This window comes from Desmodus rotundus, chromosome 8 (genome assembly GCF_022682495.2).
Source record: "Desmodus rotundus isolate HL8 chromosome 8, HLdesRot8A.1, whole genome shotgun sequence".
Lineage (NCBI taxonomy): Eukaryota > Metazoa > Chordata > Mammalia > Chiroptera > Phyllostomidae > Desmodus > Desmodus rotundus.
Genome location: NC_071394.1, coordinates 39,309,285 through 39,336,988, shown reverse-complemented (window position 1 = coordinate 39,336,988; position 27,704 = coordinate 39,309,285). Strand labels below are relative to the sequence as shown.

At 40.8% G+C, this 27,704-nt stretch overlaps 2 protein-coding genes across 2 annotated transcripts in view; one reads left to right on the top strand and one right to left on the bottom strand.

Moving 5' to 3' along the window:
- The first annotated feature begins 332 nt into the window (after positions 1–332).
- BHLHE22 (basic helix-loop-helix family member e22) lies at positions 333–1,773 on the top strand. The gene has a single exon (XM_053930423.2). The coding sequence runs from the start codon at positions 492–494 to the stop codon at positions 1,593–1,595; it is 1,104 nt and encodes a 367-aa protein (XP_053786398.1). The 5' UTR covers positions 333–491; the 3' UTR covers positions 1,596–1,773.
- An 8,896-nt stretch (positions 1,774–10,669) lies between these two features.
- Positions 10,670–27,704, bottom strand: part of CYP7B1 (cytochrome P450 family 7 subfamily B member 1) — a 162,276-nt gene continuing 145,241 nt past the window's right edge. Inside the window, exons 5-6 of the mRNA XM_024572295.3 lie at positions 22,709–22,884; positions 10,670–15,287 (exon numbers count right to left, since the gene is read on the bottom strand). Of these exons, the coding sequence (XP_024428063.2) occupies positions 15,000–15,287; positions 22,709–22,884 (464 nt within the window). The 3' untranslated portion in view covers positions 10,670–14,999. The remainder of the gene's footprint in view (positions 15,288–22,708; positions 22,885–27,704) is intronic.

The window sequence follows — 27,704 nt, the reverse complement described above, 5'->3', positions numbered from 1 at the left end:
AAAACGTTAACCTGATTGGGTAGCAAGCGCTGTCCCAACAGGCGAGTCTTCTTCATAATAACCTACTCAGAGATAATGATGTAAAAGACTCCCCCGTCTGCGGCGGCGGCTGGTTGATGGGTCCGGAAATCTCTTGAAGGTGAATCCAAGCAAGATAAACGGTGCGGAGAGGAGGCGCGGGGCTGGTCTCAGAGCAGCGGCGGCTCCACTCCCTCCGCGCCCACCCTCCCACCATGCGGGGCCGCGGCCCATGGTGAGCCCCAGCAGCCAGCACCATCGGCTGGAGACGAAGAAGAAGAGGAGGAGGAGGCGGCGAACGCGGGGGAAGGCGAAAAAGAAAAAGAAGGGGAGAGGGCTGCCAGCAGCACCGGGACCGACGCGCGCACCAGCTCCGGAGCCCGGCTCGGGCGCGTCTCCCGCGCCGCCTGACTCCCGAGCCGAGGAGCCGGCGGCCGGCGCCGCGGGCCCGGGTTGCGCGCCGGCCCCGGACCATGGAGCGCGGGCTGCACCTCGGCGCGGCCGCAGCGGGCGAAGAGGACCTCTTCCTACCCAAAAGCCTAAGCGCCTCCACCGCCAAGCGCTTGGAGGCGTCTTTCCGCTCCACGCCCCCGGGCATGGACCTGTCCCTGGTGCCGCCGCCCCGGGAGCGCCCGGCGTCCTCCTCCTCGTCGCCCCTCGGCTGCTTCGAGCCGGCTGATCCCGAGGGGGCAGGGCTGCTGCTGCCGCCGCCGGGGGGAGGCAGCGGCGGCGGCGCGGGAAGTGGTGGTGGCGGCGGCGGTGGGGTGGGCGTCCCCGGGCTGCTGGTGGGCTCTGCCGGCGTTGGGGGCGACCCTAGACTGAGCAGCCTGCCGGCTGGGGCCGCCCTGTGCCTCAAATACGGCGAAAGTGCGAGCCGGGGCTCGGTGGCTGAGAGCAGCGGTGGCGAGCAGAGCCCCGACGACGACAGCGACGGCCGCTGCGAGCTGGTGCTGCGGGCCGGAGGCGCCGACCCGCGGGCTTCCCCGGGTGCGGGAGGCGGCGGCGCCAAAGCGGCCGAGGGCTGCTCCAATGCCCACCTCCACGGAGGCGCCAGTGCCCCCCCAGGGGGCCCCGGCGGCGGTGGCGGGGGTAGCAGCAGCGCGGGAGGCGGTAGCAGCAGCACCAGCAGCAGCAAGAAATCCAAAGAGCAAAAGGCGCTGCGGCTGAATATCAACGCCCGGGAGCGCCGGCGGATGCACGACCTGAACGACGCGCTGGACGAGCTGCGCGCGGTGATCCCTTACGCGCACAGCCCCTCGGTGCGCAAGCTCTCCAAGATCGCCACGCTGCTGCTGGCCAAGAACTACATCCTCATGCAAGCACAGGCCCTGGAAGAGATGCGGCGCCTCGTCGCCTACCTCAATCAGGGCCAGGCCATCTCGGCCGCCTCGCTACCCAGCTCCGCGGCGGCCGCTGCGGCGGCCGCGGCCCTGCACCCGGCGCTGGGCGCCTACGAGCAGGCTGCGGGCTACCCGTTCAGCGCTGGGCTGCCCCCGGCCGCCTCCTGCCCAGAGAAGTGCGCCCTGTTCAACAGCGTCTCCTCCAGCCTCTGCAAACAGTGCACGGAGAAGCCTTAAACCCACCCCTGAAAAACACAAAACCGACCCAAAAGCTAGAGGAAAGGGAAAAGCGGCCCCCACCCCCTTTATTTTGATCTTCTGGTAGTTGTGAAACACTTGCAGAGCAAACAAAGCAGAGGCGAGAACTGGAGACGCAACAGAGACAAACGGGACTTTAGCCTTGACATCCCCGGAATTTCGGTCTTTGGGGTGGGGCGGGAGGGAGGAGGGAGGTGGAGTTGGGCTGAAGTATGGGTGTCTTTTTTTTCTCAGAAAAGTGGAAACTTTGGTGGCAGCCTAGACCGCGAGGAAGCAGAGTTTTCCTTTAAGGTTAAAAATAAGTTGAGAAGTAGTGACTTGGTTATGAAGAGTGGAGAATATTAAATGGCAAAATACTAATCCTACTAATAATTGGGAATTTGGCTAGTGCTGAGGGGGAAAGGAGGAGTCCGGGGTTGGGTGGCTTGTGGGACTGGAATATTCATTCAGACAAATCATAACGGGCACTTGAAAATAAAATTTGATTCCGAGCCAGGAGAAAAACTTGAAAGGTAGATTTATTTAAGTGAAAATCATGATTTAAAAAAAAAATGAAAGAGACATGTTGCTATGAAAGACTTGTATTTTTTATCGTCTCTGAACTTTAATTCTGTGAAAATGCTCAAAAGTTTTGGCAAGAGTGATATAAAAAAAACTGACTGTGGCTACAAGAATTGCATTTAAATATATTTATGTGCACCTTGTTACTTTCCACTCTGCAATGATGTATTAACGATTCATGGTATTTATTTGTTATTCTTCAATGACCCTTCCACATTGACAGTATTTATCATGTGTTAAGGTCATGGGTCTTACGTGCAGATTTTATTAATGCCTCTAAAATTCTGTTCTACAGATTACCTTATTCTGTGTGCCAAGTGTTTAAAAGGTTTATTTGCCAACAAGTATGAAGAGACCTATGGATGTATCTGAGCTGCTTAGGTTTATCAAAGGTCACCTGGATTTTTTCAGTTGCATCATCCCTGTATTTAAATTGAGCTTTAATAAATTGCTTCAGTCCAAAAATTACAGGAAAGGTGTATTCTTAATTGATGAATGAATTGCTCTCTTTTGAAAGGGGACTCCTTTGCATTCTGAAAGGGAAAAACATCACAGCAATAGAACCTATAAGTAAGAACATGCTAAGCAAATATTTTTCCAGGCTGTGCTGTGCATTTTTAAAAGGTCTAATTTAATTGCTTTTAATATATATATGTACATATATAAGTTATTTTAACTGTGGAGAATTATTTAAGTTAAAAGACTGGTTTGATTTGCATATGGTGTGAAATCCTTTGTTATTTTTCTAAAAAAATAATAAAATTTAAAACAAATGAAATAAAGCTAAGGAAGAGCAAGAAGCTATTCACCCAAAGTGAGCTTTCAGTTTTAGTTTGCATGGCTGTTTGCCTGCCTTTCTATCCTACAAAAATCAAGAAAACCTTTTTTAAAAAATGGAGTCCTGCTATTTTCCACTCCTTGCAGAGAATACAAATTTAGTTTGTCAGGTTGGATGGCGAGTTGGGATCTATTGGTGGGTTTTGGATGTATAAAGAATGATATATATATTCAATAGGTCAATCAGACTATGACAGCTATGTACGACCATTTGTATGTGTATCTATGTCAGAAAGAATCTTTATTAAAATATTTTGATCAAACATTTTATTATGCTGTGCTTTGTGGAAGGAGCAGTCCCCTCTCTTCTGTGTTACTTTTTGCTTGAAAGGTAACAAAAAAGAAAGGAGTTTTAGAGAAGTTTTGTCAGGGATACATAATTAGGAGTGACCCTAGTTCACTTGTTTACTTGTTCAAAGGATCCTTGGCCTGGTCATTGGTGGACAGAGAAAAGGGGTCAGCGGTAAGACCCGGAGGAGGTCTGGAGTTTCTGTCTGTTGGCATAACTTTGAAGGCCATGCTGTCCCTGGAATTCTTTTCCCAGTTGTATGGCCTTGTTAACCACACCAGAGCCCATCGAAGCTGGTAAAGGTTCTTGGAGTTTTGCTCAAAAGTTCTGTTTCCAAATTGCCCAAAAGCCAAGGAAAAGAGATGGATTTAAATTCTGGGAGGATGAATTTTATTGTGGTTGTTCACTTTTTTTTTTTTTTTATGACAGAAGACTCAACCAGGTTGAATTTGAAGTGTAAACAGTGCCCATACAGGTTTTCAAAACTTGTTGCTTGTTAATGAGATTTTTAGGGACTTTGTCCTGGTAAATTGGACATTGATTCCATTAAAGAATATCTGTATAGGCTTGTATTTGGACCTGAATAACACCCTCACATAGAGCAGTCTTGATGTGTATTGTGGTAGAGGTTATAGAGGTGGTGGTGGTAAAGTTAGAGTGCTTCTGCTGTAGGCAGCTTGCTGAATGCATTTTTGTGTAGCCTCAGCTCAGAATGGTGTCCCTAAATGGCATCAGACTTAGTGGGGGGTGAGGGAGGATATTTTCTGCTCCACTTGCCATCAAAAAGGATTAATCAGAACCTGTAACTTTGCAGAAAACATAGCAGCAGAGGGCCCTGAAGCTGGAGCCCTCCCAGTCTGGGAGTGGGGGTAGAGGAAGGGAAGAGACCAGGGCAGCCCCCAGGCAGGAGGAGACCTGTCTCTTAGCATTTACCAGACAAAGCCTGGGTGCATCTAATTATGATTATTAAAACAATTTCCATGACGATGTCTAATATTATGTTAATTTGAAAACAACTGTGTATGAAAACTGTCGACTATAATACCTAAATTCATTTAATGAAACACATCGTTAAGGCAATTAAACCTCCTGGATGTGATTAAGAAACATAATTACGACACTGTTCTGCGCCATAATTGGGTGTCTTTAATCAAGGGGTAAAGTGATCAGCAACACAGCCATTAGTTTGTATTGTTCTGGCCCTGCTGTCCATCATTCTGATTAGGAATTAAACACAGCCACCATCAGTCGATTTTTTTTCTTTTTGCATATTAACATTGTAGGGGACACGTTTGCTGCAAGATTTACTGCTCAGTATTTCTCATTATTAAGGTGGCCTCCTTGAAATACTTCCTCTGCAACCTCTGTACTGTTCAACTATTATTAGAAATTGTGCAAATAATAATTCTTGAACTTCAGGAGAAAAAGAAATACTTACCCTCCTTTCACCCTTTAATAACCTAATCTCCAGTCTTTAGTCCTGAAAGGCTTGAAATGGATGAGGGTGGGCCAAAGAAGAGGATGTTGAGAATAAGTTGAAATGTTAGAGGGATACGAACAATCATTAAAGTAGCAGGTTAATAACATTTATTTTTTATTTGGTAATTTCAGACCACTCAGTTCTTTTTCCAATCCAGGAGATAATGAGCATTTGGTTCTAGGAATAAATGTGGGACATCCGAAAAGAACAGGAAAGGGGTTTTCGGTGGGTGCCTTAGGTGCTCTTCCTGCCCAACCTTTCCAAAGTTTCTTCAGCAGCAGCTTGTAGAGGTCACTGAGGGTTGGGGAGAGAATTCTTCCCCACCTGGCAAAACACCGGGCCGCTTTTCTTCTGAGGGTTGAGTCCTGAAGTTCGGACCAGTCTGGAAAGTTGACCCACAGCTTGTGGGCACCAGAAGTCCTTCCGGTTTGGAGTGTCCGCGTCGGGACTGGGTGACTGAGACCAGAGGGGTCAGTGAGGTCTTGCAGAAGTGCTCTGGGAACCCGGCAGAGCGGCGGGTCCCTGAGTCTGCTCTGACGCCTACGCGCCTTGGGGCGCTTCTCCAGGAGCAGCGCCCTGTGGATCCCTCTGCTCTGGTGGGTTTCTTAGGAACTGAGAGTGGGCCGATGAGGCCAAGCGAGGCCCCAGGATCCCACTTGGCCTTTGTTCCACCTGTTTCCTTTTCCAATTTCTCTCTAATTTCAATCTTCTCTAATTTCTAATTCTTAACTTAGGTTTCATCTCCAGTCTGATACTGGGCACCGACAGAAGCGCTGGGGCTTTGCGTGGACTCCTACAGGGCCTGTAAATGATCATCTTTGAAGAGCTCGCCAGTTACCCCTCCTACTCCCTCCCCGTGGTGCGTGTGTGAGTGTGTGAGCGAGTGCGCGCGCGCACTCATGGTGCGCTCTCCACTCCGCAGCTGGGCATCCTCTCCAACATCCTGTATTGAGCTTAAATTCTTCTCCCTTCAACCCCATCCACCACCCATCTTTACTGCCAAAAGCTCCCTGGGTTGGGGGAGATAGGAGGGTAGGAGCAATCTCATGGGCTTCCCTTCTCCACACGCCCTTGATCTCCGACGCCAGAACCGAAACTTTCTGTGCGCCCCGGACCTGGAGATTGTTCCAGCATGAGTGGCATTGACTTTTCCAATGTAATGACTTATGAAAGATATAATCATGTGTTAAATTGAATCCTCCGTTTAACTGTTAATGGTGTGCTCTGGGCACATTTACGTATTAGATGCTATGGTAACTAATTACCACTAGGAAAAAAGGATAATACACTTCCCAGACTTTGAAAAATAATGATGAGAGTTCACTTCCCGGCTCACAGCACATTGTGGCGACCCTGCCGGGTGGAGCGGACAAGCCAGTGGAGACCCTTAAGTGTGCTCATGGATGGCGGGAGGTAATGAATCCTAGTCAGGCGAGGCTCCTTAGTAAAACCTTTAATGAAATGTGGGTTGGGGGCAGAGGGGCGTCAACTACACAACGGCGCCTCTAAACAAAATTAAATTGCAAAAGATAAACATCAGGAGCATACATAAGTTTTCTTTTAATTAAAATGTGGGTCAGACTAAATTATACACATGCCACGCAACTTTACATCAATTAACTTTTTTGTTGTTGTTGTGTGGGCAAAATAAAGAAGCCCGTTTCCTGCGCGCTCTGAGTTGGCATTTATAACTCGGAAGCCCCTGGATTGCCAAGTCAATGAGCTGCAGGTCGATTTAAATTTGGCCTTTTAAAATCAGACATTGGGCACAGTTGGTGGTAGGAGGGGAACAGGAGAGAAAACGAGGAGACAATAACTTAAGTTTAAGCGTAAAAGCAACTCGGTTTAAGTCCCCGTCTCCCCGCGGCATCTCTGGCTCTTCTGATCGACTGATAAAGTGGTTACTGGAACCAGGGTTCTGTGGGCTGTGCGGAATACCTGGTGTTTGTTTCGCCTGAGGGCCAGGGCCAGGGCCTGGGAGGGCAGGAGAAGAGAGGGATGGCTTTCCTGCAGATCAGCCAGCTCAAGTTTGCAGACAGAACGACGTCCACAATAAGCGCGCCTACAGCGCTTCTCAGCTCGCGCTGCGTCCGGGGAGGGACTCCGAATCTGCAGCCGCAGAGCACCCCTTCTCCCAGAGTTTCGCCTGGACGGGCGCCCCAGGTCCCTCCTGCAGGCAAGCGCAAAGCTATGCAACCTCCAAGTTCCTTGGGACAAAAAGCGAACTTAAGGAACGCTGCTTCAAACTCTTTGGAGAGGTGGCAGGCACTAGGATTGGGCTGTTCCCTGCACCGCATGGCCTGGTGGGCTCACCTTCAGATACCAGGCTTGTCAAGAGCATCTCACAGCTGAGCCACACCTAGGAATTCTGGGAAGGTGCCCCAGTTTTAACCCCCAAAGACTTCTTTTCTTCCTAGCCAGGCAGGGAAACTCTTTGCTTGCTTTCCCTAAGGCTAGATTTCTGTTCAATTCTACCACTTTTTCTAAATTACTCTTCTTAACTTGATCCAGGTGCCTTCTGGGCTACTGCAAAATTACCTAGTACCCCTGAGTGAGTGGTTCATGTGCGTGTGAGAATTTCTTCCTTTTCCTTCCCCTGTGTTCTCTAATTTCACAATAGAGAAATACAAGTTAGAAAGCTCTGGAAGAGAAATGACTGTGCTGGGAAGGTTAGACGGGAAAGGAAAAGAGGATTTGGCAGTTACCTTCATTCCCCTACCCCCAATACACCCGTGGACAAGCCTATCTGACAAGTCACCGCATGCTTTGATGGGGGAGTTGACTTTAATTATGCACACCGGGATATCATTCTCCTTCCCAGTTTGGGAAAGAGTTAATTCTTTCCCAAAGCCCATAGTTGCCCTTGTCGTCTCAACCTGATTCAGAGATGCAATAAAATATGAAGCAAATTTATGATCTGTTTCAAGCATTTTATTGCTGTATTTTTTAAATTCATATATGCACATATAAGAACTATGATCTGTGAATAATTTGAAATGCTATAGTAGAATGATACATTTTAGATAAAACATAACCATATCTTTATATAATTGTCTCCGATTAAAATAAAAAAGAAAAATAGATTTCTAATGTGAATCAAACTGAGAAACTAATGACAGCCATAAACTGCTAACCAACCATAAATTAACATCTTCATCAAATGCTAAAATGGTATCAGTGGTTATATAAAGCAATTATTATTTCTCCTGATAAGTTTTAGAATAAAGTTCAGGGATATTTAAAGGATCCATTATTTACAAATCCTTGGCAATCTTAAAAGATTTCATATTTTATTAGGAGGATGGTTGCAACTCAAATCTGCTATGTTAATAGAGATGTTTAGAGATGAGAATTTAGATTTAAACGTCAAAGTGCTTCATGGCCTAACCTCATTTTATACATTTATCTGCTCTGGCAATTACTGAAGAACTTGGTAAAAGGAATTCTTTGATAAATATTTTTTATCTACTCTTTGAAAAGAGAAGACAAACAATACTTTATTGTGGGAGAGCCTCAGAATATGCACCTAAGTGGTTAAAACATTAGCTCATGCATTCATTATCTCTTCAAGTAAGTAAGTACAGCTACATCGGCCAGATACAGTCTTCCTGCAGAGCTAGGGTCAACATTCACGTGGAGGCTGGCCCTCCATTGAGACTTCTGTAAAAATACATACATGCATACATACATACATACATATGTACATACATACATTTCCTAACCAGGCCTCCAAAAGAAATGTGAAGAACCATGCAGGAGAAAAGGAAATCAGGAACCAGCGCCAAGGAATAACTAAATTTTCTTTTGGTGAAACATCAGGCATACATATCTTTAAAGCATAGATTTCTCAAGAGAGTAAAATTAAGTAAAATCTGGAATTACTCAACAAAGTAAGCTCTTTACATAATTTAGGGAAAAAATTTAATGAAAACAAAACACTTTGAACTATGGAGGATTTGAGTGGCATGCGTACTCAAATTATCTCTGCCAGTCAGTGGCTAGTTACAGTATATTGTCCTATAGGGTGGTACTGTGGATGACCATTTCCAAAGGTCAAAGATGAACCAAGATCTTCACTGCCTAAGTCCTAGTACCATCTTTAGTTAAAGTTTTTGCAAGCATTATTTAGTATAAGGACTCTCTTCTTTAAAAATAAGTATTATTTTGATGGCTTTTCTGTGAGTCTAAAACTGGTTCAAAATAAAAAGATTTTAAAAATTAATATCTGATTTCAAAACAGAGAAAATATTACTTCCTGTAAACTTTTAGATTCATAAAAAATTCAAAAGTGATTTCAAATACTTAAAAAATATTTCATTTAAAGTATAAAAGAAAGCATTTATGAAACTTTAAGTATATCAGCCAATTCTTAGAAGTTATAGAATAAAAGTACATTTCACTTAAACATGAATTTAAACATGAAATCAAAGCATTTACTAAAAAATGTGGGTTTTCACACATAATGACATACATTTTGTTAACTACAATGGCTAGTTCTTAGAAACAAAAGTAACATGGGGTAAATACTCTCTTGCAAACAAAAAACATTTCCAACTAATACACAATTGATATTTTTAAATGTGACTCAGTGATGAATCACTAGATATTAGTACCTTTACCTGTTGCTTATATTCCTCCTAGTTTCTCCTATAAGCACAAAGTGTTGTAAGGGAAATAAAATGCTATCGAAAACATTTACTTTCTGTGCAGTCTGCAATATGTCATGCTCTCCTTATAAAAAAAGAACACATTTAGAAATTGAGAACATAACCTATACCTCAAATAATTAAGAATAAACTGCATCTAACACTTAAACTTATCCAGCATAATCGTGGTATTTTTTCTACCCAGCTATATTCAGAATAGAAAATGCACATTATTACTCACATGATCGTGGTTAATTTCAGATACTTCTGAACAATTTTTGTTTACTCAATAAATTCCTTTTAGAGTAAAATTGAAAACAAAGATAATTATTTCATAGATCGTCCACTTAAGGACATAATTTATCCTGATTGTTAAACAATTCTGAACTGACTAGTTCAAATACACATGGACACCTTCAGAGGCTAAGGCGAGCTCCCTTCAAACCTCAATGACTCACAGGAGTGTTTCTTGAAAAGCCAGGTATCCCAGTGAAACAATGAATGGCCAGTTACCGAAGGAGCCACATTTCATTTTCATCAACAGCATTCTGCATTATCCGCCTTTTTACAGTTTGAATTTCAGCTTTATAAAGACATAGAAAACTGTCCAAATATTATTGTTTTATTCACTATTTGCGGTACAGCGATCCGCGGAGGACAAAGCCCACATCTGATGGGAAGTTCTGTCTCATTTCTTGTTGTTCTTATACATCTTTCCACAGAATCATAACAATTATTAAGAACTGTAGCCTAGCAAGGTCAGTCTGGTTAAAATGAACTTATTGAAAAGCTTATTATGGCCCTGGCCAGGTAGCTTAGTTGGTTAGAGCATTGTCTCGATGTGCCAAAGTTGTGGGTTTGATCTCTGGTGAGGGCACATATGAGAATCAACTACTGAATGCATAATAGGCGAAGCAACAGTTCGATGTCTCCCTCTCTCTCTCCTTAAAATCAATATAAATAAATAAATAAATAACTTATTAGTCACTGATATTTTTAGATCTGTGTTTACTTCCCACATAAATACCTAAGCTAAAATATATTGAAAAATACTCTGAACATAACAATTAATATGCTTTTAAGGAGAATATCAGAATGAAAATACATGCATGTGTGTGTGGGGGGAGGTGATGAGATGTGGGGCTATTCAGACAGCAAAATTGTTTACCAAATAATTTGCTACTTGTAATCAAGTCTAACTTGTTCCTCATAGGGAAATAAGAAGACATGGCCATTCATATATGCTGTAAAAATTGATTTATTGAATTCATTTTGTAAATAAAATTAAATAGATTTACAAAGCATTTTTCTTACCTAGAATGTTAATATGCTTCCTCATAAACCCACATATATGCCATTTTAAAATCAAAAGATAACATTAAACAACTGATTCAGGACAATAGTTTTTTTTTTTTTATAATGTATAGCATTCCTCTGCCTAAAAAACATTTTTAAACATAAATATTGCCAAATTATCTTCTATTTAAAATTATATAGTAGAGCTTTCCTTGAGTTAAATTTCTCTTACTCAAGAAGGTATTATAAACAGAATAAACATTTAAAGCTAAAATGTTCAAACCCCAATGATCACTGATTTAGATTAACACTATGAAGTAGAATAAGCAATAATTGCTTTAGAGAAATACCAGAGTTTTATGTGATCGCTCATTATAATTTAAAATAATGCTACAGGGAATGCCATCTTGGCTTGCTAACTTTTTCTTAATTGAGTATGTGAATGTGAATACCTAATAACGCAGCTCGAGTAAATAATAGTTTTCAACATTGGCACATTTAATAGGTTAAAACAGGGCACATTCTACTGACATATAATTCTTGTTTTATAATTACTGACATTATTTTACACTACAATCCAAGCCTAGACAATTTTTAGCTTTGATCTTTGAAATTAGTTTTAAGATTCCACTGTTAAATTAGAAGATGCTTACAGGAAAAGTTACCCCCATTGAGTTGGGAAGCTCCTTTGCCTTAGACTTGTGACCCAAAACTTAATGTTGAAATGGAGAAGATATAATGAAGTGTGTCAGGAAAACCAAGACAAAATTTCCCACGGGTTGCTTATCACATGCCTTATTTAGTGATAAATAGCTTTTATCTTAATACCTTCAGAACATTTAGTTTTTGCTAACTGAATGCATCATTACTGTTGGCCATTGATATAAAGCTACATTATTAATGATTCATTTCCTTTATTTTGAAACTTAGGGGAGACTTACAAGAGAAAAGATGAGTTTTATAATATGTTAAATACAGTTTGAAAAACATTATGGAGCCTAAATGACTGTATTTGGTTTTGGTTATTTTTACCATACAGTCACAATTCCTGCTGTATATGTTTTATTGTGTGTGATTATGCACATAGTAATTTCTCATTACAAAACATTAATGTGGAAAGAATGATGGAAGGTTAGTCAGAACTAGTGATAAATCAGGATTTTAGAATGGTTTTAAAAGGATGAACTTATTACTTACAACTACATTTATCATAAATTAGCTGTGAATATGTTGTTTTCCCTAAGAAATTGTGTGTTTTTGAGGAAAGGTAATTTAATGAACAACATATCTAGAACAGAGGAAATGCTCAATAAATGTTTGATCAAATAAATGATTAACACATTAACTAGTGACATTCTATTCCCTTTTACAAATACATAAAAAAGCTTTTAAAAGGCAAACATTGTTAAAGTATCTCTTTTACAGCTTTATGTTTGCATATTGCATTATACTTTTCAAAATAAGTTCACATATCTTACTATGTTTAATCCTCATAATGAACCCTGGTATCGAGAAGGCCTTGTTATTTTTATTTTGCAAATAAAGAATCTGAAGCACTGAGAAGCAAGGTGACTTGTTGACAATAAAAAACCAGTTATGTTGCAGCCAGAAACCATGTCTTTAACTTATTGCACCGTGACATTTGTTCTATTCATGAGCACTCTTTAATTTCTAGGTTTAAGCTGGTCACAGGACTCCTATGTTTTGGTTCTCCTGCCCATTGCTTTTGCAGAATATTTTCTCAACCATTTAATTTATTCTTACTTTCTTTTCCAAATTCTCGTACACACTTCCAATTATAAATTAAGCAGAAATTAAAATGGAATAATTTTCTGTATTTTCTCTGCTGTAACATCACAGAAGTGTACTACGAAGATCAATTTAAGAATCTGAGGCTTCCACTTAAGGTAATATGGCGGAGTAGATGTCCTGGCACAAAGTCATGGGCTATGCTATAGGGCTATGCTTATGCTTTAGGAGATAAAGCTGAGGGCCCAAATGGGGCGTGTGTGTGTGTGTTCTTGGGGCTGGGGTTGAGGACAGGGTTTGCAGCACCCCATGGTGGGGGGTGGCTGGGCACAGCAGCGGGAAGACAAGTGGGGAGAGGTTGGGCTTTGGCCTCTCCCTCACAGTAACTGCCCCACCAACAGTTTCCTGGGTAAACGGATTATTAAAACATGGTGGGTGCACATTATAGAGTATAATCAATATTAACAAGGATCTGGTTTATAGAAAATACATTTATGTAAATCAAAACATGGACCCAAGATAATAATATGTGTTTTATAAAATGATAAACATAAAACACTTTAGAATGTTTGCCTACAATGGAGAGGGTCCAAGGGTGGGGGGTTAGGGATAAAATAGAATAAGTAAATAAAGCCAGAGGGGCTTTGCCTGGACCAACTATAATTGTGTACAATGAACTAACAGGTATAAGGAGTATGATTCCTCAATCCTATCAACCTGGAGTTAAAGTAAAAAGAAGGAAGAAATAAACTCAATGGATGTGTTAAAGAGCAGATTCGATACACTGTAAGGAAAACAAACTAGAAGAGAGATCTAAAGAAATTACCAAGAATTTAAATTAGAAATATAAAACATGGGGAGAAAAGTTCAGACAACATTGAGTATAGGGTGAGAGGATCTAACAGAGAGCTGGAGAGAGGTAATATTTAAAGAAAAAATGGCCAACAATATTTCATACTTAATGAAAGACACACCTTCTCAGATTCAAGAATCACAAGCTTGACAAATAAAAACTAAGAATATCGAAGACAAAGACAATACGTTAAAGCTGTCAGAGAGAAGAGACAGACTACCTACTGAGTAATTAAATTGATGAAGGGCTAACCTCTTGAAAACAATGACGGAAGCCCTGTTAGGAACATCTTCAAGCGCTGTGAGGAAACGATTCGCATCCTACACGTGGGCGCCTCGTGAAATCATGTTTCCAGAATGAGGGCAAAAAGGAAAATATCTTCAATCAAGCAAAAGTAGAGTTTAGACCAGAAAACCTCCACTAAGGACCTTTTAGAGCATGTATTTCAGGAAGGAGAAAATAAATGCTGGGAAATCTATTTTATTCTTAAGTATGGTAAGTACTTTATAATGTTATTAAAAATCAATTTCCTTGTAAAAATAATAGCACATTTGTGAAATTTTAGAAGTCTCAATTAATGCAGCATGAATTATCTGGGTTTTACCACCTGTTTTGCCCCTGTAGACAGAGCATCATCATTATGTCAAATTCCAGACAATCACTTGGTAGTCTGGAACTAGAACCCTTTCGTCGTGGACACAATGCTGCATTGCGGCATTTAAAATTATACTCCATTACGTAATGTTGTAATTCAAAATAAAACAAACTTTAAGTCCAAAAGGTCAGGTGTCAAGAACAAATGCTACTATCTAGTTTCTCAATTTCTATAAGTAGAAGCAGTTAGGAAAGACTTAATTGCAATACTGGCATAATGTTATAGTTTACACTCCAGCCAAATGCTACAATCAGTCCTGCAATGATTTCAACATTTGCTTCTACAATAAACCTAATGCTAATGTCTAGGGCAACTGCTGAATATATAATAGGTTTTGTGTGTTCTTATACATTAAATCTCATCAGTATCGAACTTGAACATGAGTGGTCTTATGTCATGAGAAATTTTTTTCTATTGAACTATAGTATACAAGTAATAAAGAGTGTTTATGGAAGACTAAATATTGAAGTTGAAGTAGTATTTAATCTCCTGCAAAACTCATTTAATGCGAACATACCATAGTGATATAGGTATTATCGATATTATACTTGGAAGGGAATATTTTCGTCCAGTCTTTCTCATGAAAACTTAATTCCGTTCTCTGTGAATTTGGAAGTTGTTAGACTGTGTCAATTTCCAGTACAAATTTCCAGCAGTAAATAAAATGTGTATTTACATATTACAGATGAATTTGAGTGACTTTTAAAAAATCCCACAGTACCAAATCTATTGCTGCCTATTTGCAATCACAGGTGAAAAATCACAGTATGTAGAAATTTAAAACTGCTATTAGGTTTATTATTTTTGTTGATTCTAATGTTTGTTTTCATGCCACCATCCTGTTTTATTGTATGGCCAAATACAAACTGAATGCATCTCAAATCAAATCAAATTTGGCACTTTTTTAAAAAACCAAAGACACAAAGCAATTATATTTACAGAAATCAGAAACAAATAGAGTAGTTGAGGATGTTTAGGTTAGTTTCCATAGATCTCATTTCTTTCCTTTTAGTTTCTTTAAGATTTGACTTTGTACCTAAATAAAACATCAGAATCTGGGTACTGAATACCAAACAAGAAGCGGCTGTAGTCTAGTTGTATAGGTTTATCATCTATTATTTCTAAATCAAAATAAGTTAAAAGTACAACTAACAATTGCTTTATTTCATTCACTGCAAAAAATCGGCCTGGGCATTTGCTGGTTCCTAATCCAAATGGCAGGAGGTAATACTTCAGCCTTTTACCTCTTTTGAAAAAGATGGTTTTCTTCTTCCCATTTTCTACAAAGCGGTCAAATCTATACTCCTGTGAGGAAGAAACAGAGAATGTTAAAAAATGTTCATGAAATAGTTTGAGTCCATGGCCACAGAGTTGCCAGCTTCCCCTTCCTGTCTTAAAAGGCTCCTTTTAAGAATGTAAAACTTGATTAAGTGCAAATCATGTATAAACTTTCAAAAAACTCAAATTCTACTAAGAAATTCCATATGAAGTGGAATCCGAGCATCTATATGACATTCCCTCCCAATCCACCTTTCTCTCCTATGCTGAGTTTCCTAAGTATGGGGGCAGTGTCTCTATTTTTGTCCTCTAAGGTGGGTCCTGACTAATGGGCACTTGATGGGCCAATGTTGGGCAGAAGGTCAGGAATCCAGCACTGCCACTATTATTACTGGAATAATGAATAGCAGCTGTTAACTGAAGATCCATAATATGCTTTTTTTCTATTCTTTCCTAGTCAGCTACTAATGGATAAGAACTATAAGCTCAGAGCTCAATGTTTATGTTTAGATTCAATAGATATAAAATAATAAAATTCACATGAAGCATTAGAGAGGAGCTAAGCCACAAAAACAGTCTTGCTTGGTTTTTGATGGTGGACTAAATTTCTCCTATGACAGTTCTATTAGAATGAACTCTCTTTGGGCTAACTCTAGGCTGGCAGGTGTTTCTGATATGTTTGCATAAATGAGTTCTATTACTTGTTACAGAACACGATGGGCCTGGATCATCTCGGGTGTTGGCCCGCCATCTTAATTTATTCTCACTTGAGTTTCCAAGAGGAGACTGAGTGACCTTATTTCAGCCCATGGTGAATTAAACCATTGATTAAATTAACACGTGGCATGCATGAAAATGACCAAGTATTTCCTGTGCTTGGTGCTCATTAGCATTAGATCTGCTCAGCACACAACTTGGATATGAACTACATAGTGTCAAAGGCAAAGGAAGCAGGTCAGATGAAAAGCATTTCAGGTTATAGAGAAAACCCTACAATACCCGGATAGATTGTGAATTCATCATAAATGACCTAAGTGTCTCATTTCATGCCACTATTAATGCCACCAAGATCATTTCTTAAAAAAAAAAACTGGGTTTATCCTCATTTACCTAAGATACGTATTTTGGTAAATAGTCAAGCTTAGAAAACATGCTTTGGGTAGCTTCTGTTCCCCTCCAACTTGTAAGTTGATGCAATCAAAATGGCAAATTAATCTGCATTAGAACACAAGTGTATTTTCCCACAGAGAAATTTCTGGGATGTATTTGAATACAATCTAATCAGCTCTAAACTAAAATTATCTGTTCATCCCTATGAGTAAGAACACTCTTTGTTGATGTATATTTTGTTACTGGAGATAGAGTTACTGCATAGCCCCGTTTCCTGCTGACCTTTATCCACTACCTTGGCCCGGGCCTGCTTGCCCCATTTTAGTGCTGTTGCTTTTGACCAATCTGAGGAAACCAGCACTCTCCCCAAGAGCTCCTGGCTGAGTTCAAATCAGTTTAAGTTAATTTTGCCATGAAATGATTAGTTAGAAATGGTCTCACTGTAGTCCCATCGTTTGAGACAGAAAACACAAACGGAAAGCTTAGCTTGGGTTATGACTTTATAATGTCCTGGTTTCCTAAGGGAGCAAGACTGCCATGAGTTTCCTGTTCTTCGTGAAATGGGCTGTGCTGCCTTCTGGGGGCCATGGTGATCTGCACATACTGGTCCCCTACTCCGGGGACCTTAGTTAGTGTTTACATTCAGTTCCTTCCAATTCCCAGTCAATCAGGAATGTCGCTCCTCTAACTTTCATCATATTCTATTCAGTTTCCTCACACTTAACATGTTAGAAGTTCCTACTTAGTTAAATATACTATGAAACAAGAAGGGAAGAGGCCCCCTTCTTTTGTTTTGAGACTGTCATCAAGGGCAAAGGGAACATAGGCATAAATACATTTTTTAGTAGAAATTTATTTTCAGTTTGTTTTCTATTGCCAGGGCATGGGGAACCAGAGCAGGAACTGATATTGGGAAAAGCTTGTGGCAGCTGCTAGGGATATAGCCTGGTTTTAGCCATAACGAGGAGTGTAATAGTCTCATCCCTGAGATTTGGAGGTCACAGTACCATAGCAGGTTTAGAAAGCTCAAGATGTACAAGTTCATTTGGAACAATTTCAATATAGGATTCATCGTGTCGGCTTCAACTCTTATAACTATAATAGCTCACTGTTTCATAATTCAAATGGGTCAATTGAATACAACATTATTAAATGGGGAAGAATAAAGAAACCATAAGAGAAAGGGTAAGACACTGAAATTGCCCACTGCTCCTCTAACGACTGTTGTAGATGACTCCTCAGCATCTTTCTTCTGCGTCAGATCTGTCTAGGCTCCAGTGGTGGTAACCACGTCACACAGGCCTCTGGCTGATTTAGGATACGGTACATGAACCAATCGCATTAGTGCTTTAGGGGAAAAGTCTGTGGGGACATCTGGGAGAAGTTTTCTTCTTTTGAACAAAAACAAACAAAAATGGTTCATCAACCTTTCTCCTCTGGCCCTACTTCTATGTGAAAATGATGCCTGCGACCGCTGTGGCTTTCTTGCCACAGGCCGAAGACAGAGCTAACCCACAGGAAATGGCAGAGCCCAGAAACCCCAGGAGATCGGAGTTGTCACATTGTCTTATTTATCTCTGTATTTTTTAAGCACCCAACAGAGTGCCATACACATAGTAGAGGCTCCATATATGTTTGTCGAATTAATGAATAAATACATGACAATAAGTATATTTTAAAAGCAATCTTCAAGCTTTTGAAAAAAATAGAGATATTGAATAAGTAAATAAACATGTAGAGAATGAAGAGTAGATGAATATTCAGTGTTTACAAGGGGAAAATGGTATAATATTTAGCACTACAAATCAGCACTGGATAGATGATTCAATTTTATGAATAGAGAAGGATTTTTGGTGTAAGTGACTGAGGAACATTGTCTAACACTCTAATTTGTGTTCTCCAAATATCATGTTTAGTTCATTCAACAGATTTTTAAAGTACTTCCTGTATGTGAAGCCCTGAAGTGAAAAAGGCATAAATATGGTCGTGTTGAGGGAGATGACGTACAGTACAGTCAGGTCTTGTATTCACTCAGTTCATCATTTGAGTCTAGGGATCTAGATTAGACAAAAGATATGACTTCCTAGAAATAAAAACTGCCAGTGTTTTGAATGGATGACTCAGGTGCTGCGAGGTTGCCCTGATTTACAGTCAGTCCTCCTGGGAGCAAGATGACGGAAGACACAAGTCCCCTTTTATCTCCACAACCCAGGTTCCAACCAGTGGTGTGCTATAGCCAGCTTGTACTGGCTCAAACAAGTGTGCATGTCTCTTTTCAACTCCATGTTTAGCGTCTTCAAGTTGGTTACATGAAATCAGCCAAGGTAGGATTATTTACACTGTAAAAACTGACAAACTCGGGGCTTTCAGAGTGCTGGTCTACCAGCTGGTTCCAAAGAGTAGGTATAGCAGTTTACTGGTGTGGCAGAAACCCTGTCAAAATGAAACATTTGGCTATGAGATCACCATGTGATAAGGCCAAGCCCCTAAACCATAAGCTCTTAAGGACAGAGCTTTTTATTTCTGTGTCACCCATCATGCCCATCCACGTGCTTTTTGAAGAGTAGATATGCACCATACATTTGTTTCCTTGAAATATACTAGGGGCGCAACTCTATTCCAGTTTGAAATATAGACAAAAATTATTTAGAGGCCTTTGAACTTCAGAGCTGTAATGGGTACTTCAATGGCTTTATAATTACTTTGTTGTTTCACTGTTTTCTTAGTTTAGGAGGCTACATGGTTATGATAATCTGTTATCATCTTAAATGTTTGCTGTTTCTTCCATATGGACCTCCCTAGGCCTCCCTTTATACCATATCACTTCTGGCCATAGGAAAAAAACACAATAGATTTGATCTTTTTGATAGCTCCAGCTTTGCATTTTGGCACAAAAGAAATCATCACCATTAACCAATTCTTTGAGAGCCAGTGCTTAAATTATGTCTGGTAATAGATATAAATTTGAGGAAGCCTTCGGAAAAATTTAAAGAGCTATCCATTCCTAGCTAATTTATCGCACAGGTGGCAAACAGAAGGCCTGCGGGCCAAACCCGGCCCTCCACTTTGTTTTATCTTGTTTTTACCCTGCAACAGCCCTAAAATTACATTCAGCCCTTTGAAGGCTAATGTGGCTGCAGGTGAAAATGACTTTGACACCCCTGGGATATTCTTGGATACTATTTAGACCAACAGAGAAAGAGGAAGAAAGAATTGGGAAGGGATGTTTTCTTTGCTCTCTCTCATTGTTTTAAATATTACTGCCAATTTGTTTTCTCACACAGGCAAGAACCACCTGAGCAGCTACGTTACAATAAGCTAAGCAACAAATATTCAGGAAAATAATTCATAACACAGAGGTTACATGTCGGTAGCTTATAGATTCAGTTAGGTTAGGTTAGGTAAACACACACCTTTTGTTTAGCCAACATTGTGTTTTAAACTTTATTTTTTCCAAACATTTGAAAATTCTATTCTAAGCTTCACTTAGAAACACGTTTTTAGAGTTAAAAAGAAACTGACTTGGCCATACCAGGCCTACATGCTTGTAAGAGCTGAGGATTCGCTCAGAAGTAGCTGAATGGACTCAGTAAGATGGCTCCTGAGATCTCCTTTTGCCACAGTTCTCACTACTCCAGATAGTATTGCTATGTTTCCACACAAGCCACTTCATCTCTTTAGGCCCTGGACATAGATGAGTGTGCAATATCTGGGGTGATTTAAAATGTTAACTGGAGCATATTTTCACTTTCAGTACCTTCATCCACCCCAGCATCCCCTTGTTTGCTCACCGCCTAAGGACACCCTCCTGTGTGCGAGGCACTGAGCTTGTAGCGTATGGAAGCACAGAGAAGTAAACAAGTAATTGCAAAATACCATGTGGTGTGGACCATACCAAAAAATAAACGAAAGGCACACACGGGGCACAGAGTGGGCAATGGCAAGTTCTCTAGGAATAAGGTGGGAATCAGGGACGCTGCCAAAGAAGAGGTAATCAAGGATGAATGATTCTTGGGAGGGACATTCAGGAACAGAGAGATATGTGAAGGAGAACCATGGCCCGTTTTGGAATGTAATATTCTAGGGTCTCTGGAACATGAACAACCCGAAACCATGCCTTGTTAGCTTGGGAGAACCTATGTCCTCCTAAGGCTCTTCACTGTCTTGGTGCTCTGAGAATAACAATACTGATATCTGGAGTTAGTCTTCTTCATATTTTTGACCCAACAGCAATTGTCTGTTTTCTATACCTAAGGCCCGTCGTCCCATTCAAGCTACGCAGTGTACCAAAGAAAGGAAATGGAAAATAAGGGCGTCTGATGAGCCAGGGCTCTTTGCAACGAGTGGTCAAGGACAGATGTGCCTTCTTTACTGTCAGTGCATCGTTGTTTTGGGTGGGCATCTGTTATATGAGCGTCTATAGCATCTTATTGCCATCCTAAGTTGTTAAGAAAAAAAGGAATCAATTTATATGCCTGACAGTGGTAAATGCTTAGTAAATGTTTATAGAATGATTACATAGGACCTTGCCAAATCATGTGAAAATGGTTCTGAACTATAATTACTAGCATTCCACAACTAATTTCAAGAAAACAATACTATGGCAAAGAATTAGCTAGTTAATTTTCACATTAGTCAGGCATAATTGACTAATGTTAAGCCCAGTAAATAATAGAAAGTGCTTATCAACTTAAGTTAGAGCTACCCCAGTGATGCTAAACCAGCATTCACAATACTGGGATTTTGATCTTCCACGGGTTTAGCATGAGGCCAACCCTTCCGATTACTATTAGGATTGGTCAATTTGTTAGGTGAAGTTTGGACATTGCTCATTAGTATTTTATAGAAATACCAGAACATAAATATAAATCAGGACATGTTCAATATTTAACTTTGATTTTTCAATTCCTGAAAGTATAATTTATGGTCTTTTTTTTAATCACCGGGGCAGGGGCAGGAGTGGAGGATAGGAGGAACCCAAAGAACAGTACCACAAAAGCAGTGGTGATTTGGCAAACATTTGTTGAGTATTTGTTGGTTTTATTATCATGACATGAATAGTAAACTTAATGACTACCGGAATAATCATATAATGAAAATAATAATGTTAAATACATTAAAAATTATGGCTAAAAATAAAGCACTTTTAAAGTTTTAAAATATTTTTTCAAATATTAATTATTTATTTTCCCTACTTACTGACTACTTGGGTTTGAAAATTTTGATATTTACCAATGTAGAAATAAAGCTTGTTGTCGGGAAATGCTCATTCACTCACTAACACCTCACTTCCGACTTGCTCTCATCACTCATTTAATGCCCCTTCTTCTGAAACACATAGAAACCATATATACTTTCTCGCTCGCCTAAAAAATTTTGTCTTGCTAATGAAATCAGTACTCACTATCTCATTGTATTTGAAGTTGTCTTCTTCTCTTTGGTTTCCAAAATTCAACAATATTTTAATCTAGCCTGGCTGCATGAAAACTCACTTAGGCAACTGGGTTTAAAAGTGGTCCAGCGTTTGAACTGCTCCAAAGGAGCACAGAGATCCCCTTTGAAAAATGGCCTTTTATATACAAAACCCACTGCAGCAACAGCATTACTTCATGAGACGCACAGGCAGAATATGACTGCATTTAATTTGCATGCAGGTGGTGAACCTCTGAAGTGGTATTAAGGGATGAGCCAGGGTGGATTAATTTCCAGTCTTTGATATTCATTAACTCCAGCTTTGGGGGGGGGGGAGGGAAATACAAGGAGATGACACAATTACCCTCAGAGCTTCACCCGTGAGCAGCAGCTTTACAATCTCAAGTTCATAATACATCCTAACTGATCAAGAAGGAGCACATATCTTTAGTAAGAGGTGAAAAAGTATATGGGCTTAACTATGACCATGAAGGTATTTGACTTTGGGAAATAAACCTCATTCTGGAAAGACTTGGCAAAATCATCATCATTGTTTATCCTCTAAGCCGCCTGTCAGTAGCTTGCCTTTTATGGTTTTCAATAATTCTCTGCCAAGCAAAACCTATATATGCCCTAAAGGTAATGATGGCCTAGGTACAATGTCCATTTCATTGGAAGACAGTAGCATTGAGTCTCATCACAGTATTCCTATTTACGGGTTACAAAAACTTTGAAGGAGAGATCCTAGGAAGCACTTCAGTGAATAGGAACATTTTCCCATTGGAGGAAAAACAGAAGTCATCAAAGTGTCTCACATCCTGTCTGAAGCAAGGTGGTAAAAGAAAGAGATAGAAAGAGCTCATGAGGAAGAAGAATGGGCTTGCAATATCTAAGAAGTAGCAGTGACCAGTTCAACATTTATTTACCTCTGGAGCTTCAAAGATTTCAGGGTCATAGTGCATGATTGGAGGAAAGATGGCTAGCAAGTCTCCCTTTCGCAGAAGGTAGTCCTGGGTCTCTGAGGGTAGAGTCAGTTCCTCTTCGATGAAGCGTATGATGGACGAAAACGAACATAGTCGTAAAGCCTCGAGAACGGCGCTTTCTGAAGGAAAAGAAGCAACAGCTTCTTAAACTATGACAGGTCCTGGGGAGTGCCCACAATTTGCCATTAAAGCTCATCACCAATAGCTTTCCTAATCAGATTCACTAAGTGCTGAGATGGTGGCTTTGCAGGACTGGAGTGGGAAGGGGGTGGGTGAGACAGCTGTGGCCTGGCATTTCACAGACAGGGAGCAACAAACAGTGCTGTGCTGGGGCAGAAAGTCATTAGTGAGGATTTTTTGTAGGAAAGAATAGTTTGCAAGAGAGAAACGTTGTGTTATGGGTACACCCATTGTAAATTAAAACCATATCCCTGTTAAACAACTGCTGGTGGGTTAGTTCACCAGCCTACAGAACAGCTATGCCTTTAAAGCCAGGCTGAGACATTTAATAACCACTTAGGCAGTTAATAGTAAAGTGATTGTAGTGGTGCTTTCTGAGACAGCTTAACACTTAAAGTCTTTTATGCCAGCTGTAAATAAAATGTGAGTCAGCATTTGCTGGAAAAATTTCAAAGGAGAAATACTTTTATAGGATTCAGAAGAAAACTCTATTTCCTTTGCATCCAGGGAAAATAACAGCCACCATCATAACCTGGAAGATTCCAGAAGCTGAATGTCCTTGCTTTCCCAGTGGCCTTCACCTTTTGCTCCTAGCACGACAGATTTTATGGCTAATTTCCGGCAATTTATCCTGGCAGTTTGAGGAGGAATTCCTTTGGGAATAATATGCATAATTTGCATAAATCATTCTGATAGCATGCATATCAGCATGTAGCTCCTGTCTAGGTCTGCATCTCTGCCTTCATAATCAAAACTGACTATGTTTTCACCAGCGTGAATGGGTCCTGGAATATAAAGCTTGATTCTTTCTAATCAGTGATGTGAAAGAGAGCTCCAAACTGAGTATTTGCCCCCTTCCCATGGTAACACATGGTTGGTTGTGGTGTGCAATGTACAATCACAGACACACACACAGAGCCCAGTTCCCTAGTGTTCAGCAAAGCTCTGAAACATGGCTACTCACTATCAGATTATAGAAGCAGACTGGTCAGTGGGGGCTCCCATCAGCCATAAAACAAAAATGAATACTATTTCACTAACATTTAAATCTAGGCACGGCTTGCATAGCACTATCCAGTAGCTTTGGGTGCCTTCTCCCAGGAGGTGTTTTCCCTGGGCATGCATTTGTCTAAAGAAATGAGGCTGCGGTCAGCTAGGTGTGGCCAGTGTGGTGATTCAATGTGATGTACAGTGAGGCTATGCATATTCTTTTGGACTGACTTCGTTATTATAATCAAGCCGAGTTGAAACGGTTTGTTGATGATGAGTCCAGAAAAGAACTTTGGTTTTGGAACAAGGACTCTACTGCAGATAGCCACAAGGCACCTGACACAATGGATTTAAGCTGGCAGGACACCAGCGACCAACATTTCTATGGTAAAAATCGAGGGCCGGCTTCCCCTGTACGGCTGCCGGGTCTGTTGGGTCAACAACAGCACAGCATCATTTTAGCTTGTGGTGTGAAATGGTAGCTGACATATGTAGCAGCACCGTTTCCCCACCAACTCCAGTAGAGGTGTGGGAGGAAGGAATACAAAGGCTAAATAACTATGGGGTGGCTGCTGTGACAGGGCAGGCATTTACCGGTCCAAATAACACGGTCACATCCGATTGGCTGACGCGCTCGCGGGAAGCAGAGCAGCTTGCGCCCACTGCAGTATCACAAATAACAATTGGGCGAGCATCTCTTATGCAGAAGTTAATCACAATAATGGAGCACAAAGTGTGGCTTAGCGGTCAGATCGTAAATGACAAATCTGTTTTACCTTCCAGTACCAGTTATGTGTGCAAGGCGAGGCTGGCTCTTGCTCTGAGCGATCATGCCGATAATCATTAGACGACAGAAGTAATGAGTTGCATTATTATTAACAACGGAGAGTGGGGCTTCCACGGCTCTGTGTTGCCACATACAGGCACAAAAGCCAGCAGCTTCTCCACCAGCCCAGTACGAGTGCAGTCAGAGATATATGTTGAGAAGAATGACAACCGCACAACAAAAAAATTGCAGCCTCGACTTGTAGTTGTCATAGTTGAGCAGACACCAGCCAGTGCCACTGACAGACCAGCTGGGCCCTGGGAGGCCTTCCATGCTGCACCAGGAGGTACAGTAAATTATCCTGCACGGTAGAGCAACATCTGTTTCTGTGCTAGTGCCGAACAAACAAGGCAATTTAAAACATACCAAGGGATAACCAAGCAACAATTGAACATGACCCTCATTTTTTCCCCCTTCTCACGCACGAGGTGCTAAGCTTCATTGTGCAAGCACTCCACGAAAGAGAGGCCAGGTTGGTATTTGATAAGGTGTTGTCAGAGGCATTTTACATATTTCCAAAATGGAAAGAAAAAGCTTATAGTATTGTTATTCTTAGAATCTTCCTTCCCCCTTCTATCTTTATTTCTTTTATGCCAAAGCTAGCACTCAGTTCTCAATTTGCTCTAGAATTTAAAAAAAAAAAACTTTCCATATACTTATAAATATTCAGTCTTTAAACCTAATTTGCTATACTTAGTTCACATGCCTTCAAGCATTTGTCTTCCAATTTCCACTGAATAAATGCGTACTAATGAGAACTAGAGCAAGCTGCTGAGGCAAAGCTGGGTGACTTGGGTCTGGACTGCCACCAGCTTGTGATAGGCGGGCAAATTGAGTTAAAATGAAAAGTCTTGTCAGCTGAAATTCAACATGGTAGCCAAACAGCAAGCTGTCAATCATTCCAGCCAAAACAAGGGACTGCAGGTAATAAAAGGTCATTGAGATCATTAGTGTGCCTGGCTTTCATATGCAAGTTAATTTTAATTAAACATGATCTCTATCTGTAAATGTTTTATAAAACTTATTGTGCATAATGGATTGTTAATTTATACTAACATTTAGCAGGTAATAGGACCCTCTACTTATTAAATGCCTTGTAGGAAAACGGCTATCAAGAATGCAAATATTTGGGGGATAATTTACACCAGGCACTGTAACGTGCCAACAATTGCAATGGTGATTAAGATAAGGCTGCCTGTGTTTTTTAAGAACTAAGCTTCACTGACCAGTACTCACAGGGAAGTTGGGTTACCGAATTCCCAACAGCAGATTACAGTTCTGAGCCTGCACTGCCTTCTTCACCTGGCTAGGGAAGATTTGTTTCTCTTCAGGATATAAAAATATTCTGATTCAGTATCCACTGTAGGCAGAAAGCTGAGAAATGTGTTGAGCTAAGATGCTTTACAATGTAACTGTGAAGGAGAAGGGCAAAAGAAAGAAACGGCGGTGGAAAAGTGCATGTACACTTTCTCTTTTGCCCTTAGATCTCCGTTCTGGCTGTAATAATTGACAGATGATTCTCATTTGCAGATTTAAAGTGCGGAAGCAGCATAGGACTATCAATAATGCATGTTACAGTGCAAACACAAATAAGCACATCCAAGTTTCTGCCTCACACTTAAGCCATGTCTGTGTGTGTGGAATGAATGTACTATGACATGGCCAGGCTGTTAATTTGGGTCATCTTAATGATTGGGGCAGACTGTCATACCATCTGATTAGCCATGGCGATCAGCAGTGGCTGGAGTGAATGAAATGAACAGCCAGGCCCTGCTGTAGTATGCTGGGGCTGAGCACTTGGAGGGAGGTCTGAGGAAGAAGGTAGATGAGAAGGGGGGAGGGGAACCTGGAGGAAGGATGCCCTAGAGGGTGTGAGGGTCCAGGTGTGTGATACGATTTTATGCAACTGCCTTCGAGACAGGTGAGAAGGTAATCTGAAATTGTAATAATCAGATAATGTGAAGTGAAATAACTAATTTTTGGATTAGCAGTTGTATATTTTAAGCAAAGTCAAAAATAAATCTTTATTGGTACAAATGAATGCCTGCTTTCACTCTGCATTACACACGTGCCCTTCGGTTTACTGCTAAAATATAGGCGTGTGGGGTCAACATTCATATACTCAATTGACGTTTACTCAGGCCCTGCTCTGCTCAGGGCACTGAGCTACTGCCGCTGGTGTGAAATGGTAGCTCACGTACATAGAAAAAAGAGAACACAGCATGTGGATTTGGACTTCAGGGCCAGTGCAATCTAGGTAATTCACGGTTGGAAGGTACACGTAAACAGGAATGCTTCCCAAGATCCTAGCGCAGATATTGTACAGTTTCCAACTGGACATCTCCAATGTTGACATCCAGGAAGTCCCTTTTAGTAGAAAGTTATTTTTCGTACTGAGCTGAAATTTGCCTCCCTTTCATTATTCCCCTTCAGAAACTGAAAGGAAAAAAATTCTAATTTCTCTTCCCCATAACAGCCATTTACAAATATTTAAAGATAACTATCGTGTCATTTTTAAATTGTGTGTCAGAGAAGATATGGCTTTCCTTTTTTTTTTTTTTGACATACTGGATGATTTCAATTAGTAAATGTTCCACTAAAATGTGGCAGAACTGGGTGTACTACTTCAGTTGGAAAAGTGGGGAGCAGCTACTTTCTCTGCCGTAAATACCATACTTCTATTACTGTTTTGTTGGAAGCAGATGAACAACATATTTTTGAAATAATATAACCACTGACTTGTTTTAAACTTTCTAATATCCCAGAGGCTATCAGCGCTGGCTGTCCATTAGAATCACGTAAGATGGTTTAATAATAAAAACAATAAGTATAAGTACTCCATCCCAGACCAATGCAATCAGAACTAATGCAATAATGAACACTTTTAAATACATGCTTTTAAACCGTGGTTGCACATTAGCGTCATCCAGAGAGTTTTTAAAG

What these genes read in the sequence shown, in the direction of transcription:
- BHLHE22 (XM_053930423.2), top strand. Translation starts at nt 492, where the DNA reads ATGGAGCGCGGGCTGCACCTCGGCGCGGCCGCAGCGGGCGAAGAGGAC.